At 37.1% G+C, this 22,408-nt stretch overlaps 2 protein-coding genes across 9 annotated transcripts; one reads left to right on the top strand and one right to left on the bottom strand.

Annotated features, from left to right (window-relative positions):
- Positions 1 to 1,363: 1,363 nt before the first annotated feature.
- Positions 1,364 to 8,179, bottom strand: LOC103697112 (hydroxyproline O-galactosyltransferase GALT6-like). The gene is made up of 7 exons (XM_008778904.3): positions 6,992 to 8,179; positions 6,308 to 6,540; positions 5,925 to 6,212; positions 5,708 to 5,836; positions 5,435 to 5,608; positions 2,552 to 2,659; positions 1,364 to 2,008 (listed from the first exon to the last, which is right to left on the bottom strand). The coding sequence occupies exons 1-7, from the start codon at positions 7,863 to 7,865 to the stop codon at positions 1,802 to 1,804; spliced, it is 2,013 nt and encodes a 670-aa protein (XP_008777126.2). The 5' UTR covers positions 7,866 to 8,179; the 3' UTR covers positions 1,364 to 1,801.
- Positions 8,180 to 14,615: 6,436 nt separating this feature from the next.
- Positions 14,616 to 22,191, top strand: LOC103697113. Of its 8 annotated transcripts, XR_005507059.1 has the most exons (7): positions 14,616 to 14,897; positions 15,012 to 15,145; positions 15,233 to 15,349; positions 15,429 to 15,513; positions 21,182 to 21,362; positions 21,543 to 21,610; positions 21,859 to 22,191. XR_005507059.1 is itself a non-coding variant. In XM_039116242.1 (6 exons), the coding sequence occupies exons 1-5, from the start codon at positions 14,651 to 14,653 to the stop codon at positions 21,349 to 21,351; spliced, it is 753 nt and encodes a 250-aa protein (XP_038972170.1). In that variant the 5' UTR covers positions 14,616 to 14,650; the 3' UTR covers positions 21,352 to 21,362; positions 21,859 to 22,191. The 8 variants fall into 8 exon arrangements, 7 of the variants coding, with proteins under 7 accessions (XP_038972170.1, XP_038972171.1, XP_038972173.1 ...); XM_039116242.1 differs by lacking the exon at positions 21,543 to 21,610; XM_039116243.1 differs by lacking the exon at positions 21,859 to 22,191 and having other exon boundaries at positions 21,543 to 21,852.
- The last annotated feature ends 217 nt before the right edge of the window (positions 22,192 to 22,408 follow it).

Below are 22,408 nucleotides of genomic sequence, written 5' to 3'. Positions count from 1 at the left end.
CATGAGACACACACCCTTGCACTGATATATGTCTATTTCATCAAAATGGTAGAATATAATTAAACTGTGGAAAAAATTGTCCATATTCTCTTCAATTACCATTTTACCTTTAATAAATATATAAATATTTAAAAATGTAAGAAAGTAATTTGACTTTTGTGATAAAATCCAAATAATCATAAATTCCATTAAAGCATTAAAACTAGTATATTCTCTACATTTATTTTGTGCTTGTTCTCCAACCAACCATGCGAACCACACCATCTAACATGCTTCGACAATGGTAGGGTATCATAGTCAAGGGAAAAGGGGTTATTTTTACTGCAGCAAATTTTGAGTACATAATCCACTCTAGACTGACAATAATTTCCTTTATTCCTCATACCAAGAATTAATTCTTCATTAAAAATAATGCAGAATAATATTGCTATCAATTATTGAATCTAGAAGATGCAAAAAGAGGAAGAAGTACAAGCCTCCAAGAAGATTGAGACCTTAAGGATAACATACGTGATAAATTTGTAGGTTGACAATAAGAATATCTAAGTCAACAAATACTGCACGAAGAAAAGGAATACAAAAAAGACAGAGAAAAAGAGAGAAAACAAGCAGAAGGTGATCAGAAATATTGGGTGAAAAACGGGTACGGCGCCATTGCAGGGCAAAAGGTGGGCTGTGTGGGCCCCAAGGTGAGAGAACTTGGTTTGAAGGAAGGACCACGACATACAAGCTACGAATATAGACTGAAATTTAATATGAAATAGCACGTAAATCCAGACGACTAGGAAGGAGAATGCGAACAAGTAAAAATTTTAAAAGAAAAAGGAAACAAGAAGACAAACAATGGAAGGTTCTGACGTTATCAGATTCGAGAGAAAAAAAAAACTGTAATTCAGAAGTCTACGTCCTCTGGCCGTCAACATACAAACAGGGTAAAGATTACAAAAACTTTGGCTTTCAGATAAGTCATATTCTGTTAGTGATTTAACAGAAAGCAAAGAAGAAGGTAAAAGATATGGTTTCCAGAATGCTAACTTGGCATTTACCTCAGAACTTGCTCACAAAATCTCATCTTCATACTGCATGGATTGGTATTAGATGTGCGGTATTACACTTCGGCGCCGCAGATTTGGATTGAAGGATACAATTATTTCTTCGAAAAGTGCAGGTAACTGATGTGCTCGGTGTAAGAACCGAGAGCTCACCTGCCTACGATATCTAGGAGAGCATTTAGAATGATCCTAATGCAGCTAAATGATACTACTAATTAGGTGGTCACAGATGACATGAACGACCTGGATGTTCCGAAATACAAAGGGAAGTGCAGACTTATTTATGAGAAAAATGCAGATTAGACCATAAATTTCCAAAATTCTGCATTCCCACTTATGCATTGAATCGAGGACCAAAACCCAATGTGGTTATTGCAGCATCGCATTCTAGCTTGTGCTGCTGAGAAATTACATTGCAGAATTCTGAGACGAGATGCCATACTGCCCTTCTGTTCCTGATGGGTTGTTCGTAATCATGGGAACGACCACCAGAGGCATCAGAAGTAACGAGAGCTGTGTTCTGTGTTCTTTACATGTACAGAAGCAGCAGAGTAGTTCTTCCATCACCCCACCAACCTTCCTCCACCAAAATGAAAGAAAAGATGAAGAAGAAGAAGAAGAAGAAGAAATAATAAATGAATTTGTATAGGCATCCTTGAACGAGCCCCATGTCTATCATCGTCAGCAAATGTACAATGGCTGTTAGAACTGCAAAATCTTTGCCTCTACTCTGCTATCTCCCATCGGTATCATCTCATGTTGCAGCACTGAGGTTTCCCTGTCTGCAACTTGTCCAACAAACACATCATCTGCCGCGGGGACTGGTAGTGTGCCGTGTAGTAATTATCTATGCAGCCAAATTGACAAAACTTAATGTCATGGACATATCCCACAGGTCTTGTCGTGTTGAACTTCTCGACCCACATGCCCATGCTCACATCTTCCATTTTAAACAGCTGCATCATATGCAATCTCTTGTTAAAAAACCTAATCACCGTCATGTATAGTAGTAACATTTGCAAAAACATCCCTAAAAGAGTCTGGGAGAACTAGACTTGATGCCAATTTATGTATATGGCAAAAGAAACCAAGAAGACACCAAAAGGAAGATATTTCACTCTTCATGGACACAATTCTGTCTTCTTTTGTTACTTTTCAAAGGCATACCAAGTAAACCAATTATTGAAACCAGAAAGGTTCTAAAACTTTAAAAGAAGAGAGAGAGAGAGAGAGAGAGAGAGAGAGAGAGAGCTGTGCAGTGAGTACAGAAACCCATATTCCTAGGCAAGAGGGCACGTTTAATAGACTAAATAGTAAAGAAATCAATAAAACACAGGAGACACTTTGCCTTTTGATTTCAAATAGGCATCACAAAGGTCATCCCTCAGATGCAAAACGTTATGCACACACATGAGATTTGGTTGCAACCAGTCTTAAGCCTGGCTAACAAAAATTAACAGCTCCTGAATGTCCAAAGCATGAAGATAAAAAAAGCTTACCCTTAACCTCTGTTTCTCAAACTCTGACACAATAAAGCTTGCGATATCAGAAGAAATGACATAGCCAGGACCATTTGCATATGGTGGATAATCTTCTTCCGGCCATTCCTGAAAAGGGAGATGCTGAAGTCTTTCAGGAACAAATAACATGCATTTATCTAGTGGCATTGATGACAAAGATATATAAATTTTTAGAACACTGAGATGTTGGACAAGTACAATTAGCTAGCTGATTACTAGGAACTGGTAGAATTGGCATTTTTGCTTCCAACAGAAAAAGTATAAATTAATAAAAATCACACCATACACAGACTCATTCTTCAAGCTGAATCAAATTAGTTTTAGAACAAACTGCAGCATGTTGTTAAATGGAGCAATGATAATGCAAGGAAAATTGATCAGTGACTGACAAGTAGGACGATGTTGCCACAAAAGACTGCAAACGTGTGAGAGAAATCTAAGTATTAGATAAAGACATTAATATAATTCAATTATAGATAGATGAATATGAATATTTTGATGAAAGATATTCCAAAAATATGTCACACTATATGAGTACATCATAATTAGCTGAACGCAAGCTGCATGGATTCAAAAGTTAAACATCATGGTCCAAGAGAAAAATCAAATAAACTAAAATGATGTAACTTTACATCATAAGGAGAGAAAAATGCACGAGCTGGTAAGTCCATAAATGTAATTACATTTTTTTATCTTGAAAGAACAAGTAACAAAAATACAAACCAAGTTCTAGATATAAGCATAATGAGACTTCACAAAACATATGCTATGCAGGGGTCACATTTTAATAGACTCTTCTTCTTTTGCACCTCCTTCGTCAAAAGTATTAACAGCTTTTAGATCCCACATCAGGTTAGAAGTTATATAACATCATGGTCCAGGGAAAAAAGGAATGCAAGTTAAAAATCATAAAAAGAACAGTTTATGTGCTGACATAAGCAAATATCGTTGCAATAATTTTTCACTTTCCAAATAAAAAATAACATTAAGTTAAAAATAGAACCCAAGTTTTAGAGACCTGAAATTTCATAACCCACATGCTATGGAGAGGCGAGATCAACATGAAACTTAACTTTGTCCTTTCAACTTTCAGTTCAAATGAATAAATGGCCAGAAGAGCCTAATTGACTTAAACATCCATCTAGAGACACTTCTTGAATTCTGTTTCATCCACATGCTGAAATCTCCTGCATATCAACCCTGTACCAGCCATGAGCCAGTATGTTAGGGGCAGGCAAACGTGTTAGGCAAAGTAGGCCCCTATAGTGTCAGATTGTGCTGTATCAAGGCAATATCAACACGTACGGAGCTGCATCTGGGATTGTACCTACCAGCAACCATCAATACCATACCAATCCTTGATATTTGAATTTTTGGTTTTGGTTTCTCTATCTATGACACATTAGTGAATCATTGGAGCCTCCTCTCAGCCTTTTAACCTTTTGACTTATGGAAGCACAAGAATCTTTCTAGAATACAGTATCTCGCCATATTTTTATAAGCTACAGAATGAGGATCCATAGAGTTAACCCCAAGTAGTAGTACAGGGTTGATTGTTACATAATGGTTACAGATGGAGAACAAATTACACCAATGTCACTAAAAGCTAAAAATGCAGCTTTAACCATTGTGTGAAACATGCAGTATTGGAAACATTGTGACCAACACCCATATCTGTATTCTAGAATGTGATGAAGCAACACTCAAGTCAAAGGATAACGAGTCATGAAATGCATAAGCATGGTCACACAAGTATAGAGATACAATAGCCAGATAACCAGAAAATATTTATCAGAGTGGTAAGCCCAGGAGCCAAATCGAGAATCTAATCATGTTGGCAATGCTGCCTTTTGTCATGCTGTGTGCCCAAATAAAGAAATTTATGGCCTAATGACGTACAAATTAATGTTGCAAATTTATCCTATATGAGTAGTCAATTTGCTCATACATGTGCAGTAGCATATAGATTTACACCCTTCCCCATCTCAACATGTTAGTTTTCAGGGTCTTGCATTGTTTCTAACTTTCTATATCATCATGGTGGTGATACCCAATTCCACATCTTCCATAACATAGTAATTAGCAAATATATTCGCAACTTGATATGACAATATGCACTTTAATATGCAAAAACCAAACCAAAGTTGCAAACCCATTTAGTTAAATCAAGTTGTGCATCATGATGACCTGAATATAATGCCGTTAGCAACCCTAATGCTATTATTAGTTAGGACTCAAGTAGTGATGGGCTGTCATACCTTTGATGAAAAGAATGCTTAAGAGAAGACAATATGTATACTTTTAGAGAATATATATAACAAATTGTTGGTTAAGAATCAATGGTGCTGATCCAACATCTACTCCAATGACTTTTCAAGGCATACATGTATTATTTCGAAAATGGAAAAGCATATTCATGAATTTCAAATTGATAAAGTTCTATTTTCAACAAGAAAAGTGCATGACAACAAGGGACATCGATAACAAGATACTTACACCAGCAGCTAATAATTGTAGGAACCACATAATGGCAAAAAATCTACATGACCTATTGCCTACTCAATAATCACCTATCCCAAATAAATACCAGAACAGGAAAACATTAAACTTAAAGAAGCACATTTCAATCAGCATACTCATTCATGAAAATAGTTGAAAAATCTATAACTGAGACAAAAGCAAAGATACAAGTAATTACCTGATACAGGAAAAACAAGAATGAGATTTTATTTGTTTCTATATTAGCAGTTACACAGAACTTTTGTATAAACTCATCAGGGTGTCTAAAGGATTCTCAAGTAAACTGATAAATGAGAATAGACACAATGGAGAAATTTAGTACAGCTAGTAAGGAACATATACCTCATATGTCACGGCCCACTTCCCTTCTCGCAAGGGCTTGTGGTAGTAATTTATATTTCCCACATACAGGCTTCTTCCACTTGGGATTTTCTTGACTTCATTCATTACCGCATCAACTCTAACAAAGGTGTCATCATCGCACTTCATTATATACTTTGCAGATACTGCACGAACCTGCATGAGCAAGATAAAAGTTGGAAGAGACTTTTTTTGTAGGGGAGGTGGGCAATTGAGCGTCATTGAAGCAACAAAATTTTAATACATAATACATACCCCATACTCACATATGGCAATGGTCTTCAAAACCACAAGATCATAGCTATCCATAAAAGGCACTATAACAATGTCACCAAAGAACTCTGCCTCCTTCTTCAACTCCATATTTACTTCCCTTCTTCCATTCTGTCAGAAACAAAGTTTCAATAAACTAATGTTTGTAAAGCAGAAACAGAAAAGTGAGAAGCATTGCAATAACAGGTTTAAAATTTACCAATGCAACAAAAAATCGAGCCACAACATTTGATGATTTTCTAATGGCAGACATCCATGACTTCCTCACAGCCATACGCTCTGCAAAATGGTTGCCAGCAGAAAGGATGCCAATAAACAGTTCGACAGGACCTTCAGAAAGTGAAAGGGCCCGCCATTCAGGCAACCACTCCAAATGCCTCTGCGGAGCATAACTAGGATGTGATGTAGGCAATGAACCAGCAAATATAGATTGGATGTCAAGGTCCCCAATCAATGACAGGCCAGTTGCATCTTCAAGAACAAAGCCCTGTGTCCAATAGCATAGACTGTAAAATAACAACTAACGCATCTTGTCAAAGCCAGAGAACATCAAACACCAGGGATTTTGAAAGCACAACTTACAGTGCGGTACGGGAAAGAAGTTACATGCCTCCCATCAACATTGACGTGATAACCTTCTAAACCAGCACTAAGAGTAAGGACAAACAACTTATCTTCTACAAATGGGTATGGCCAGTCGATGGAAACCTTCTTTGTCCTACCAATCAAACGGTTTAACCACCAAGTTGTCTTTGACTCCTCTGAATGGTTATCATCATCGCGAATCCACTTTTCACACTTTACCAGCCCATCAACTGTCGAGACAAGCAACTTAGATGTTACCGGTATTTCTATAGAAATATATATGACTTCCCATGATAGATGCAGAATTAAAACACCCAATTCACCAAGAGAAAGGGATTTGTTTATCTTTGAAAAAAACAAAATCAGGGCTTTATTCGAACAGATTTTTCTTCTCAGGCCAGTCAACAAGATGAGGAAAGTTATTACTGCTAGAAATGACAGTCCCCACATTTGAATTGAAAAATATTACAAGCCACCCTGGAAAATTTTAAATCTTAAAAATCAGCACTCTGATTGAAGAAAAACGATCACTCCCTTCTTCAAAAAGCAAATATGAAAGCCTGTATTGAACAAAGATTTGGATTTTTTTTCTACAATTAGATAATTCAGTGTGTAAAATAAAGTAGAATTCAGTAATTGGACTCTAAAATTTAGCTAAAAGTAAAGGCTTTGCCAACGTACCAGTCTCCTCATCGGCCCTAGACTTCCACCCCTCGCACCGCTGAGCCGCACCCCATTGCATGCGGTAGCAAGTATTCTGTTCTATCACCGGCTTCCCGCTCCAGTCCCCCTTCAACCGAGGGTTGAAGTGGAGGATCCTCGGAGGGTCCTCGCCGTCCACCGTCTTCAGCCCCTGCAGCTCCATCATGAACTGCGACACCATGATCGGTTGATCCCCGTCATTCAGAATCGTTATCTTGGGGTCATACTCCGGGTGGGCCTGATACGGTTTCGCCACCAGAGTGATGTGGGACCCCAGCGTCAGCCCGCAGGGGAGCACCATCACCCTCCCACGCTCCTGGAACTCGGCCCCCGTCAGTACGATCGAGTGCGGGCAGCTCTCGTCCGCCCGATTCCCCTCCGACGACGCCGGCGGCGGTAACAAAGGCGCCGACTTTAGCTCAATCAACAGCTTCGACCCGACCTCCCACGCGTCCCTCGCAGACTTGTGCAGCTCCGAGATAGGGCCGCGACCAGTGGCGTTGAATTCCACGAAGTTAAGGCGTGAGACGATGAGGGACCGAAGGTGACGCCGGCGATCGGCAGGCGGGCGGGGGTGGATGGGGCCGGAAGACTGTGGGAGCCGGAAGGAGCCCCTGGATGGTCTTGCGGGGGCGGACCTCTCCTCCGTCGCCTCCTCGATGTCGAGGTGGCGAACACGCGTCATAGCGTCCCCACCGCCGATGACCCCGCCCCCGCCGGCGATCCAGCGGGAGAGAAAAGGGAACTCGAAGAAGAAGACGACAGCAACATAGAGGAGCGCCAGGGCGAGGAGGACTTGGAGTGATCGCTGCCGGCTGAGGGAAAGCATCACGTCCAGCTTCGATCTCCTCATCGTCCCGGCTCCCGCTACTTCCCCCCCCCCGGATAAAAGAATCGGGGATCGGTGGAAGAAATCGGAGCCCCAACCGGTCCCAAACCCTCACCCTAACTGGATTCCGGTCAAATTCGGCAAAGCTGGAGTAGAGAAATCGAAGGGAAACAAGACTAAAAATCTCCAAACCCTAACCCTAATTCCCAATAATTTTTTCCCCGAATAAGGAAGGAGGGGAGAAGGGGAGTGAGGAACTAAAGAGGAAAGCCAGCCGTTTAAGGTTGGCTTTTTTTAAAAAAATTATATATATATATTTTAATGAATATATTGGGCAAAGGAGGAAAGAACGAAGAAGAGCTTACAAAGGCGTTTGGAAGAAGGAAAAACCAAAGCACACGAACACAGGCGACACCGACCGTTGAATCACGCCATCTGCTATCCAGCACCGAACAGCATACCTATTTCACATGGACACGTACCCACCGACTAAGAATACACGCTCCCTTTTCGAGAGCCATGGAGGCATTGGACTCGCAGGTTTGAAGTCTACGTAAAGAGCCACAGGTGACACCTTGCAAGGTCCGTCATGCTGCAATAAAGAGGAGTTAAGACAAATATAAAGACAAGACAGATTAGATGGAGATGAACAAAGAACGGCCCAAAAGTGTTAGATTATAGATACTAGTTAATTAAGTAATAAGATTAAAAAAAAAAAAATTGAAGGGAACAGGGAGAAACGGATGTTGAGATATAGTCTATTTTGCTTCTTCTATTGTTTGAGTATTTATAATGGATTAATTTGATTAGATAATTAGATGATTAATTAGCTAGTAGGGGAATAGATGGCACGCATGAGATGAGTGAGATGCATTGGGTCGCCGTCTCTGGATTTTGAGTTGCGCTGTCCTAAGGAAAGAATCAATGTAGATAGCATAGTACATCTGAGGTCGGTTGCGGATAGGGCCATTCTTCATATGGAGGAGATCTCTCGTGTCGCGATGCCGTCATCCTTTGGGACAGTTAGAGAAATCTGGGGTTCTCCATTCTTACCTGTAGCGTCCAGAACCGTACAGATCTTTTGGGAGCCCCCACCTCCTAATTTTCTTCAGGTGAATTTTGACGGCAGTGTCGATGAGGAAGGTTGTACTAGAGGTGTTGGCTTTATCATTAGGGATCACGAGACCAGACTGATTGCGGCGGGAGGCCAGCGAATTTTTGACATGTCTGTCGTATGTGTTGAGCTTAGGGCTGCATGAGAGGGAGTCATCTATGCAAGGCGGCTGCTAGGTGCGGACCGCATTGTATTTGAGGGAGACTCGGCCATGGTGATAGAGTGGATCTGGGGCCGTGTCTCAACATGAGTTTGAGTTTGATGCTACGTGATGTTCGCAGCTTTTTAGACGAGAATGGCCTCTCGTGGGCCACACACGTCTACAGGAAGGCAAACAACGCAGCCGACTGGGTGGCTTCATTTGTGGCCCACCACTCATAAGGATTCATCTGGAGTGACCATGCGTTTGTGCCCCAGTCTTTGTATTATTTGCTCTTTTCTGATTTTGTTGGTTGTACCCATATCCGGCGCATGTGAGCTACCGTTGTACCCAAAAAAAAATGTAGATAGAATTCTTTCCAATAGTTCATAAAATTTTATTGTTGCGGCGATTAGTGATCCAAATAGATTTAGATCAAAAAAAATAATTTTAGATTACTGATGATTTTTATCTCAAAGTAATTTAATTTTTAATGACCTAAAATTATTGTGGCATGCTATGTTTGAGCAATTTAAAATTCTCATAAAATTATTAGGATACAACCAAATATAGTAATCTCATCGTGACCATCTATACCATCTTTGACCTAAGGATGATCATCCATGTCAAATGCCTTTCTCATATGCGTGCATGAGGAGGCGGTGGAATGAATAAACAGCGGATCAAGCCTCCTTTTGAACTTTTGGAAGTCTTTCAAACCTTTTTATGGCTACCGAGGCTAATGGCACTACTTTTTGCACCAGGATTTAAAAGCAAACGGTCATATGTCCCTTTTTCTTTTTAAATGGAAATTTGCCCCTTTTTAGTGCTGTCATTGTTTGCAAAGGAAAAACTTTGTTACAAGATTCGCTCCTTGGTCAACATCTCGACCGAGATCTGGGTTTATTTTCGTATCAAGCATTTATCTATACGATATAATAAATATCTTGACCAATGTTTAATGGTTTGATATAAATTAAAATATTTTTTTAGAATTAGCTTAATTTTCTAAAATATTGGTCACTAAATTTCTTATTCCTTCCTCTTTTATCCATATTCTCTTTTATCCATATCATCAGTAGAGACCGTAGCAAACAGAAGTTTGAACTATAATTTTTAATGCAATTTCAAGTGCCACACATATAGTATTGGTTATTATCAAATCTATTTGGATTAATACTTTTTGGCCTTGCACTAATATCTTGGATTTATGAGTACTCTAGAGCTAACCCAATCTCATAGGTAAGTACTTCACAAGTGTCTGCAATAGATGAACCTCCAGCACAATTAGCCAAGGACTCATTAAAGATAACTATTCTTCCCCTTGTTGTTGCTTTGAAAAGCACTTTAGCTAGAATAGGACTATGGAGTAATTATCTCCTAATTATATTGTGCTTCTTCTACCATCCTAAAACAACTTAGTATCTATTGAACCTTTTTCTTGGGATCTCCAATCATTAAGGTTAGGTTGCCATTAATGGATGACCAATTAATGGGCATTAGTCCCATTCTCTTCATTAATTCCATAACTTACCTTCTCGCGGGTCCTTTGGTTAGTGGATTTGCTATATTCTTACCAGATCTTATATACTCCAATGCTATTACTCCATATTTTTGAAGGTACTATAATATCTTTAGTCTCACACGTATGTGTCTCTTAGGTTTATTAGAGTACTTTTGCTTGGGGCTAAAGTCACTTGATTGTCACATTGTATGGATACCGCAGGAACTGGTTTCTCTATAAGCGACGGTTGACAAGCTTTTAAGCAATTGTGCATGCAGTCGGGTACTGTCAAGTGCAATCATCTCTAATTCCATAGAGGAATTTGATATATAAGTTTGTTTTGCTCGTTTCTAAGCTATAGTGGTTCCACCAAGTGTAAACACATATCTAGTAGTGGACTTTGAGCTCTTTGAATCGGCAATTCAATTGGCATCACTACATTCTTCTGATATAGCTAGATAACCAATACAGTGAATACCATAAAACATAGTCTATTTTAAATATCTTACTCTATCAAGTACTTTCCATTATTGTGCATTAGGAGAACAAGTATATTTACTAAGTATAGTGGACTTTGAGCTCTTTAATTGTGTCATTGGTTTACCCCCATTTTTTACTCAATTATACACTATGATCATAAGGTGGGATTTACAATTAAACTTATCAAATTTATTTAACATTTTTTCTATATAATATGCTTGTGTAATAGTAATCCTTTGAGATGATCTTATCAATTTAATTTCTAGGATTACAACGGCTGGTTCTAGATCCTTCATGTCAAAATTACTAAATAAGAAAGATTTAATATCACTAATAGTTTACAAAAATTATAAATGATTTTCTAAATATAGTTTTATTTTCTATTAGAATAAAAGATGAAGCTTCAAATAAATATATGATTTATAACAGTAAAGTTAAAAATCAATTTAATAAAAAAATTAAAATTTTTAGATCAAATAGAGGAGGAGAATATACCTTAAATGAGCTTAATAGTTTTTGTAAAACAAATGGTATCGTTCATGAAATTACCTCACCTTATTAGTCCTGGCCTAATGGAGTGGCTGAAACAAAAGATATGGTTAATTCTATGACTACCAGTTCTACTGTATCTTTTAATTTGCGGAGGGAAGCTCTTCTATCTACTTATTATATCCTTAATACGATTCTCCATAAAGATTATGACCTAACACCTTTTGAGTTGTGGAAAAGTAGAAAATCTAATTTGAATCATCTTAAAACATGGGGGCGTTTAGCCAAGGTTAAAATTCAAAAAACTAAGACGAGAAAATTAGATCCTAAACTATAGATGGGGTATTTATAGGATATTCTCAAAATACTACTGCTTATTGAATTATGATCATAAAATTAGAAATTAATGGAATTGATATAAATATTGTAATAGGTTCTAGAGATATTGTTTTCTTTGAAAATATTATACCTCTTAAAAGTAAAGTTAATAGATCTTTTAATCTTTCTAATCTATTTTTTGGTAGCAATTCTAATATAAAGGATATTAGTGAAAATACTAATTCCTCAAATTTAAAAGAACCCAAAAGAAATAAAAGACAAAGAAATGAAAAGAATTATGGAAATGATTTTTATATCTCTTTGGTAGAAGATGATCCTAAGTATTATAGATATGCAATTAATTCAATAGACTCTATATATTGGAAAAAAGCTATTAATAATGAAATGAAATCTTTTAATGAATAATGGAACTTGAGTTCTTGTTGATCTACATGAAGGGTGCAAACCTATAGGCTGTAAATAGATGTTTAGAAAGAAATTAAGAATAGATAGTTCTATAAATAAGTTTAAAACAAGATTGGTAGCTAAAGGTTTTACCAAAATAGAAGATTTTGGCTGTTTTGATACCTTTTCTCCGTTTAATAAAATTGCATCTATTAGGATTTTAATTGCTTCAGCTTCTATATTTCTATATCAATCGGATGTGTAGCTTTTCATGCATGTCTTTGAGATCTTTTATAACTCACGACAACTACACATTAATCCTACAAACTAAAGAGAACCACTAATTACATGACGCCTTCTATATACAATAGATTATTTTGGAGGAGAATTGGTAGAAAAAATAAGGAGACGTTAAAAGTAATAGCTCCTTTTCACCCCACTACACTTGGACCCTCCTTTTTAAAATGCAGCAAGTGCTGGCATTTTGGTATTCCAAGGAAAAAATGAAGCTTAAGGTGGACATAAAGGAGAACTTAGCGAATTATCTAAGCCTAATAGATTAGTAATTTCATATGATCTACCACAATAGCCTGGTAGTGCCACTTAACTGCCAACTATTGGGAGCAAGGAATGTGCAATAGATGGAGAATTTATACTAAATTGAGCAAGCAAATTATATGTCATTAGTGAATTTATAGCAGTGATGTACTCATGCCGAATTATGGTTAACGTTCTCATGCTAAGAGATAGAGTGAACCAAAATTATAATTTCAAAATAGAGTCCTTCACTCTATCTAATCCACCAATTGAACAAATTCATTGTGACAAAGCAAGATGGTGTCATGCAATTAAATCTGATTCAGTCACCTTACCTCTCTTTTCTTTTGCAAAAACCTTACTCCTCTTTTCCTATGTCCTTTTTTCATTTGTCTTGTATGGTACCAAACTCATGTGCATCCAAATGCATGGTGAGACCCCACACTTGTGTGAAAATTTACGATAATCCTAATTTATGAGATGGCAAGAGAGAATGCTTTGCTAACAACAAACCCAGAAAGTTGCAATTATATGCAGCTCATTAAAGTTGATTTGCAAAAAGAACAAATATAACATATAATTAGTTCCATTCAATATATATATATATTGGTTGCACTTTTCTCTCCCATTTTTTTCTTTTCTTCTCTCTCTTATTTATTTGTATTCTCTTATGTATCATTTCAATTTCTCGATGAAAATGGTGGTGGTTGCACACCGTGCTCCTCCAAAAATAGAAGCCAATGTTTGGGCTGTATATCATCGATCATGATGGAGTATAAATTAATGACGATGATCTTATCAACTATTATAACGCATCCTCGCACATGATTGATAGTTTAATTTTTCTTGGATCTTTTCATGGAGATGGATAGTATATGCAATCTGTCTCATACATGTTTGACCTTGAGGTTTGGTAGTATATATAAAACTCACCCTATAAATTATGGCCACTTGTAACCATGCTATCATGCCACACACGACTAGGCAATTATGCACGCATATAAATGCACACGCCTGTATATGTGTGTAAATATATGTGTGTGTGTGAATTTATTTTAGAGTTTGATTTTTATTTTGGAAAAGCCCAATTTTTCTATTCACCATTAATTACCTATATAATAAAAAGACTGATGATTGAATAAGATCCATCAAGTACATGTCCCACAGTCTATGCACTCATTCATTAGCACATGCTCCATTAATTTAGTCGTCCTGCAGTACATTAATAGTTGATGATCAAAAATTAGATCTTTGCAGTCCTTATAAATCATCTACCTAAAACTAATATCTAGGACATTAACAACAAACTAAGATGTTCATTACTATTACTTTCATTTTTTTTCTCGTTCCATAACCAAAAAAATAATAATTTTATTTTTATTTTCTTAATTTTTAGAAATATAAAAATATTTGGTATAGTTAATTATTTTAAAAATATAAGCATAGTATGGCTGACGAAATAATGGTAATAGTGATGAAAATGGTTGTATTGTTTGGAGGAATGGCAGCAATAATATGCTAAAGACCGTGATGGCAATAGTATAGCAAATGGGGTAAGAATTATGATGACGGTGCTGGTTGCAGCGAGACGGTAACAATATAGCAATAGTTATAGTGAAAGTGTGATGAAGATAATTGTAGAGTTGGTGATTGAAGTAAAAAATCATGTTTTTCTTTAAAAAAAATTAAAATAAGCTTTTCTTAAAGTAATAAAATTATGTTTTTAAAAAATAAAAATATTAGTTCTAAAAGAATATGAATAGCTAAACAAACCTCTACCCCCTTTCTCTAATAAAAAATAAAAAATAAAAAAAAGAAAAAAAATGCACTCTCTTCCTTTCTATCAAAACCTTCGACCAGATTCTCGAGTTTTTGCGATTCCAGCGAAGCACTTTCGTTGCACCGATCACGATTCACAACGCCGTGGGGCCTCACAAATCGGATCCAACCCTTCTCTCTCTCTCTCTCTCTCTCGGCGCCCTTCCCAATGGCTTATCCGCCATGGCCCGCTCTCCTCTTCCTCCACTGCCTCTTCTTCACCACCTCTCTATCTCTCCCTCTTCCTCTCGGGTCCGTTTCCCACCCACCCTTTAATTCCTTATCCTTCATCTCTCTCTCTCTCTCTCTCTCTCTCTCTCTGTCTGTATGTGTGTCTGACTCCATTCCTTGACGATTTCGGTGCAGACATAAAGGCATTGACCGTTGGAGATGAGATCAAGAACGACCCTCTGCCCTTACACATGGGCCAGCGCATTTATGAGCTGCGGGGCCTCAGGGAATCCGCTTGGTATGAAGTGAAGATTTCTTACCCGGTTTCTGTATGATCCTTTGCCCCATCGAGTTCTTGCTTCTGATTTTTCCATGACTCTGAAGTCACTGACATTGCGCTAAACTGGTAATGATAGATTCCTGCTAGATTTTCTATTCAATTGAAGACTGGTGAATCGGAGCTTTGGTTGCGCAAGAACCGGAGATTGCTCAACACCGAGAAGCTAATTTTCAAGGCCGACGGTCATAGGCCGGTTGGTATTCGGTTTTTGTGGATGATTGATGTGTTTGGTTTGGTGTGAAATGCTCGGAGGATTTATGATCTGCGTGTAGGTGTATGTTATTGTGACTGTGGAGGCCGAGGGGTTTGTGGCGAAGCCAAATTTGAAGGAGAGGGAACTGGCGGTCTTTAATATTGGTAAGCGGTGGATTGCTCCTGTTTTTGTGCATTTCGGATGCGTCATTGTGTATTTGTTTGCTTTCTTTTGCTCTTATTATTGAAATGAACGGACAGGGCAATAGGAATATAGCATATTGCTGACTTGTATTTGATTCTTGTTATTCATATGATTGCATGTTCTCTAGCTTCTATGAAACTTAAATGTGTTCGGGCTAACTTGGGTGAGAGGAGAGTTATGCAATGTAGTTCTTGTCATATGGATTTTGAAAAGGTGGGGAAGATATTGTCAATGAAAGTTATACTGATCTCTTGAGTCTTCTTGGAGCTATCTAACTAGCTAAAAAAGAGAATATTTTTGAGGGGGAGCAAAATTTATTTTTTGCCATTGTCAGATAAGATGAAATGTTTTGTTTTTTTGAACACTGGGCAGCACTTTAAGATCTACTCGATCTGTTTCTTCAGCTTTCTTGCCTCCTCTTTTTGTCGGAATGTCTGAACTTGGAGAATCTGTTCTCCATGTTCGCTCTTCCTGTTACACTTTACCTCAACTTGAAAGGCGCATTCCTAGTACTAAGGTCCATGGCCGGTGATCACCAGGCCTTTTATGCATTTGTCAATTATTTCTATTACTGTTTTTTCTAGCTTCCTCTAAAACATTGCATGCCTGCAGATGTTAATGTTCATGCAACAATCTCAGAGGACAATCTTGGACAATTCGAAAAAGTTGTTTAACCCACTTTCTTTGTCTCGTATGTTTCTAGCTCTTATAAAGATTGTATAACATTGACGTTGGAATAAAAGCTTTGGATTTCTTGAAGAGACCTTTAAAATTAGTTGCAAAACATGCATTACTGGCTAACCCCCTCCAAGTAATTATATGTTATTACCAGAATCCCCCTCAAAAAGTGGAAGGTGAAATCTAGTTCACAGTGTCGAGTCAGCATGGGAACTTTGTGCAACATAATTTTCTTTGTCAATGTGGGATCTCTAAGCACCAAGCTAATCTTTTTGGCTCAGGTTGTGCTGCTGACTCTAGAAAGGAATTATGGGCAGGAAAACAAGGGATAACAATGAAGCATATTGTAGATGGGACATTTTGATTTGTAAATTGTGAAAATTGATTTTGTGCTTGAACAAGTACATGAACAGTAATCTTTTACTCTTAGAATCATTGCTAAAGTCATACCTATCTGAATGCTCATAAACGAGTCAGTTCTTCCCTGTAGGAACTTCAATCATGGATTAAAATGTCAGTAGGCTTGTAAGATACAGCACGGTATGTATCATGCTCCTGTTTTTCCAGTTCAGCACTTGTGATGTACCAGTTGCAGCTAGTGCTTGGCACATAAATCTGGTAGGGTGTCTAAGCAGTGGCATGTCATGACATACCATTAGCATGCAATACCTTTATGAGAAGAGTGATTTTTGATGATCCGACAACCTCCCTTAGCATATAAGTAGAACTTTCAAACCCGTACATTCTGATAACTAAATAATTGTTTGGTTATATTGTGAAGAAAATTTTGACTCCAAGCTGACTCCCTTCAACAGAAGATTTTTTTTTTTAATCTTCTAAACCCAAGCTAAAATTTTTAGAACAATATAACTTGGACGGCATGCTATAACTTTGGGAAACTTGATCACTTTCTTCCTAGAAATGTAGCCATATACTTGAAGGTGAATAGTCAAGCAATCCGTCCAATATCCATGCCTCTTAGGTTAATGACATGACTATGGAGAGTAGAACCATCATACCTAATGAATAATTTGAAATCATTAACCATGTGATTCACCTAGAATTTTGATACATTGATAGGGAGGTTGATATTGTTGCTAAAGTTAAATTGATCTTCACATCTCTATGTTCAACCTACCAGGTCACAGAGGGAAAGGTGTAGTAATAATTGAAACTTATCATGATGAGTTCTGGAAGAAGGCAGCATGGAGCTTACATTTATTTCCGAAAGATTTCTCTCTCTTCACCAAGTATATCATGTATTAGATTTAGAAAGAAACTTCGCAGGTCTTGGTTACGAGTTAATTTTATCCAATGTGGTTGCAATAATCAAGGCAGACTTCTTTTTTGAATAATATATGCATATGTGTGTGTATGTGTGTTTATTTCTGGCAAGAAGGATGAGATATATATTGTATAGTTTGCTAGTTTGCTGAACACTATTGTCAAATGTAACTATCATTGTTCTTTGTTGTTTTTTTTTCCATTGTAGAAACAATGTGAGGTTTGGCATGAGTCTCTAGAATGTTGAGCACAAATATATTATGAAGATCAATAGATATGGCCTTAAAATTCAAACTCAATCGAATTTATAAATCAAAACATCAAAACTCCATTTCTTTTTAAACTAATCATAAAAGAAAATAGCAATTGTCAAGATGATAAGTAGAGGAACTTCTCGACAATTCATTACATTTGTACATAATCACCAAAAGAAAAATTGTTCAATACTTAATTCATAGTATGAATGAAACTTTAGACAAATTCCAATCTATTAAGGCTTGTGTGAGGACCTGCTAAGCAGAAATATCATGGCATTTTTATTCTAGTAGGGGAATGTATATCAATAATCATCACCCCTTACAAGGACGTTGCCGTTGTCTGTTAAACCATGTCTTATTTATACACCCAATCCCGATCTAATGTGGTCGCTGACAGGGAAATAAGCATTCAGGACATAATAAATCATGTCATCCAATAAGATTAAGGAAGGTGAGCAAGTAGCTTATCTAGTTTCATTTGAGCACATTATAAAGCTTGGGAATAGAGGATACTCGACCTAAGATTCTTAAGAGACAGTCTGATCCAGATAGGTGTTCCACCAGCCAAAAGTAAGAATCAAAACCATCTGTATATGTGTATGTTGGGCCTTGCCTGAAACAGTTCAGTTTATGAAATGTGAAATGGATCGATACTACATTTGTATCAAGAGATGCAATATTCGTTGATAAAATATGAAGGGTAAGATATATAAAGTACTCCAGATGAAATTACTGGTACACCTGAAGGCAAACATATGCCTGATCCCCGACCTTAGAGACGTAAACTGGACTAAATAATACACTTCAGATTTTTCCAACTATTTGACAAAAAATGGACCTATAACTTATATGGGTGTTAAATCCTTGAATTCCTTGAGGGCACCAACTTTTGGAAGGTTGCCACCACACTGGAATTCCATATTTCAAAAGAAGTTTCATTGGATTTACCTCCTAAATATGACTAAGGCCTGAAAATAAATATTGTAGAATAATCAGAACAAATTGTTTTGATGAAAATTACATGGGTAGATCAGTAGATTAGGGATTTATGGAGCACAAAAACATTAATCTTTAAGATACCTATTATCGTGTTATCAGGAGAACCACTATCTATCTGTTAATTGTGTTTGCATCCCTTTATGACCAAAGGATCCATCAAATGGATGAAAAAACTATATTTCCTAGTAGAGAGTAGGATGAAGAAAGTTGTGTTGAATCTGAAAGATATTTTTTAAATATGCATCAAGGAATACAGAGTGTGTAGATTGCTGTATTTTCTACACATAAGCGAACATCCAAATGGTGGCATGAGAAATTTGAACAAGTAATACTATCTCATGGATTTCTAATTTTTGAATCCAATAGGCTTCATATACAGTAGGGTTCTGAATTGTGAAACTATGATTCTTTGTTTATATTATATAATTTTGTAAAATTGAAGCAAACACAAAGGGATATACCCGTAAGGAATCCCAATTCATTTTAACATGAAAGATTCGGTTTACTGATAATCAATTTGAAGATTAACCTCTGAAAATACGGGCAGCACAGAGAGGGCTATTAAAAGATATAAATCTCAATTGTACCTTGAAAGAACCTAGTACCAAAAAAATGAAAATCAATTTAGCACTACCAGAAGACTCTCAAATTATTGGAATTTGATAAACTTTATGATATTCAATCTGCCAAATGTTTATCTTAATTGGAAGATTAATAGTAATTCTTGTTAGTCTGACTATCGTCACTTAAATTCTTTAATGAGATACTCAGTGAAAAGGGACAGAACAAAATATGCTTTACTGGACTTGAAGGATAAAGTAGGACAGATGTGAACCAAGATAATGATGAAACTAAAGAAATCAACAGGTCATGTATTTGAAGCAAAACTTTCATTTTTTCTAGATGGTGGAGGAAAACCGAGGTGCTTTGACTGGAGAGCTAACTAATTTGCATAGTAGTCACAAAGTTTTAATTTGCCATTATCTGCTATGTCAGTTTATTAAAACAACCAAGCTGCAGCATCTAGGGTTGATTGAACAGCATGATGTAAACCTTAAGAGACATGCCTAAGGTTAAAAACTTAAAATAGTTACAAACTAGCTCATGTGGTCTTTAGAGTTAATTGAGTCTGCACGAGTGCTGCTGATACTTTTATAAGTGAATCGTATAGGTTAGTAATCAATCTCGCCAAGGGTTATGTTGCTAAAGTCATATTTCTTACAATCTTCGGTGGCCAAATAACTTCACTGATTGAGAACCCTGTAAAGCTTGTTCTATGAGTAAAATTAAATTGATTGGGCAATCAAGAACTGGACTTGAAAATATCCTTATGGCCCATCACATAAATGAAGCTAGGTGAACAATAATTGGAAGAAACAGAGATGCTTCGTAATTCATATTAGTTGGTAACTTAGCTGGGAAGGGTATGGTATTCCACAAAGCCTTTGATTTTTTCAGGATGTTCCAGCAAAGATGTTCTCGAATCACTTACAGGTGAAGCTGGTGCTGTCCGGTGATGCTTTAGCCTTCACTGCTTGGTGTATATGTAATTTCCAATAAACAAGGTGTTCTTGATTGAGTTCAATGCAACTTGTTAACGAAGGAGAAAGTGAAAATGGTACTAATTGAGCGAGAGGAAACAAAAAGTCCAAAGTGATGCAGATGAAATTCTAGATATAACATAATGTGGTTTTGGAAGAAATGAGAAGGTAAACTAGTGCGTACATTTCTACTGAGAGCATGCGACACTGATCATAGGTGTCATCACAAGATGCTGTTGGCTCAATTGGTTATTTTGTGTTATCAAAGCAGTAAAACAATTTATCACTTGTTTCTATATGATTTATAGGAAAAAAGGTGTGCCAATGCATGAGACTCTTACCGTTATAGAGCCTGAGAAGGGTTAGATATACATAGCCTTACCCCATGCAAAAAGGCTGTTTCTGTGTTTTAAACCCACGACACTCAACTCACAGTAAAGCAAACTTACTGTCGCACCAAGGCCAACCCTCTTCTATCATTTATATACTGAACTCCTACTAAATATGTACTATACTGGTATTATTTGGTGGAATGGGTGGTCTTCTTTTTTTTTTTGTGGGGGGGGGGGGTGGAGTAGGGGGTTCACACATGCATAGTTCCATTAGGATACTGTTTCCAAATGTTTTATAGTGTAAAATGTTTTTGTATTTGCTGGCTGAATGCAAACAGAGAGCCATTTAAATCTGGGAAAAATGACCTTGACTTTTCTTTCATTTATAAGATTACCCCTCTTAAAGTCTCCTTGCTAATTGTAGTAATATTCTTTTTCTTTTTCTTTTTGTAGAGGATCAACGCGGAGAATTTGCATTTTATACACCTTGGAATTTCTTGCTTTTATTTTTGTTGTAATATTCTTTTCTTTTTGCAGTGTGTGATGAATTAATGCTCGGGATTCCACATGATGCTTGGTTGGTAGCTATTGCAGGTCTCCTCTGTCTGGTGCTGGCATTGGTTATTCCATCTTTCCTCCCACCACATCTGTTGCTGAGGATTGCAAGCTCGCAATCAAGTAGTGTGGCTGCGACAAAGGTTTCATAAGTTGTAACATGGTATGTTATATAAGGACATCAATCAGATGTGCAATTTAATTATTGTCAATTAAAACCTTCGAATTAGGTTGTGATACTAGAGGCTCAGAGGATCAGTAGCCTAACCTGTCCTATAAAATTCATTCACCTTCGTTCTTTTGCAATTCTTTACGATATTCAATGCATAATTTTGATGACCAGAAATGTATATGGGGAACAATATGGAAGCAGGTCATAAATGATGGTCAAAATATTGTTCAAAGTTGAAGGTAAATCAATCTTGGCCACTTAGCATATATAATACATTCTCAGAGCATCTGAAGAAACTGTGTTTTGGCCAAATGATCTGGTGCCATTTTGCCCAATTGCTCTCCATATGGGCAAAGCTTTAATCTTAGCATGTGGCAGAGCTTCCATAGAATGTCATGCTTTTGCTGAGAAGGCGATAGAATGTCATGCTTGACAATAATGAAATACTTCACTGGTAGCTTAGTATTGCTGGTATTTTGAATTGAAGGAGTTCTTGAGCGAGGAGAATATCATCGCAGCACCGCCGACAAACATCACTTGGACCTGGGTTAGGTCTTTTGCTTTAAAGAAAGCTCTCTGTGGTGGGGTTTGATGCTCTACACTATTTGTGATTTATGTGAAAATCATGTTAGTGCGAGGACAAAGATTTAGATGAGACCTTCCTGAAAATGCCATGTTTAAAGTCCAGATTGATCCGTTGCTAGGAAAAAAAAAATACATGTAATTGATCTTAAAAATATGATTGTAATGAAGTATTTTTGATAGAGAATTAGAATCTATCATTTTTGTCATAATTCATATATCATAAGATTTTTTAGAATCTTTTGTACTCATTCTTGTGAGAGAACTACCGAGTGCTAGCTCGGATGGTATTATCTCGTCACTTGGCGGGCAGGAGATTGAGTGTTCTATTCCTGTAATCCCGGAAGAGAAAGGTTTTGACTTCAAAAAAAAGTAGGTTAGGAAACAAATCATGAAACTAAAAACCAAGCATGTGCAGTGCATGGCCAAAATCATGGATTAAATGTTTAAATATA

This window comes from Phoenix dactylifera, unplaced genomic scaffold (genome assembly GCF_009389715.1).
Source record: "Phoenix dactylifera cultivar Barhee BC4 unplaced genomic scaffold, palm_55x_up_171113_PBpolish2nd_filt_p 000076F, whole genome shotgun sequence".
NCBI classification, from domain to species: domain Eukaryota; kingdom Viridiplantae; phylum Streptophyta; class Magnoliopsida; order Arecales; family Arecaceae; genus Phoenix; species Phoenix dactylifera.
Note: the sequence above shows the minus strand (reverse complement) of the source record. Positions and strands in the feature narration are given on the sequence as shown.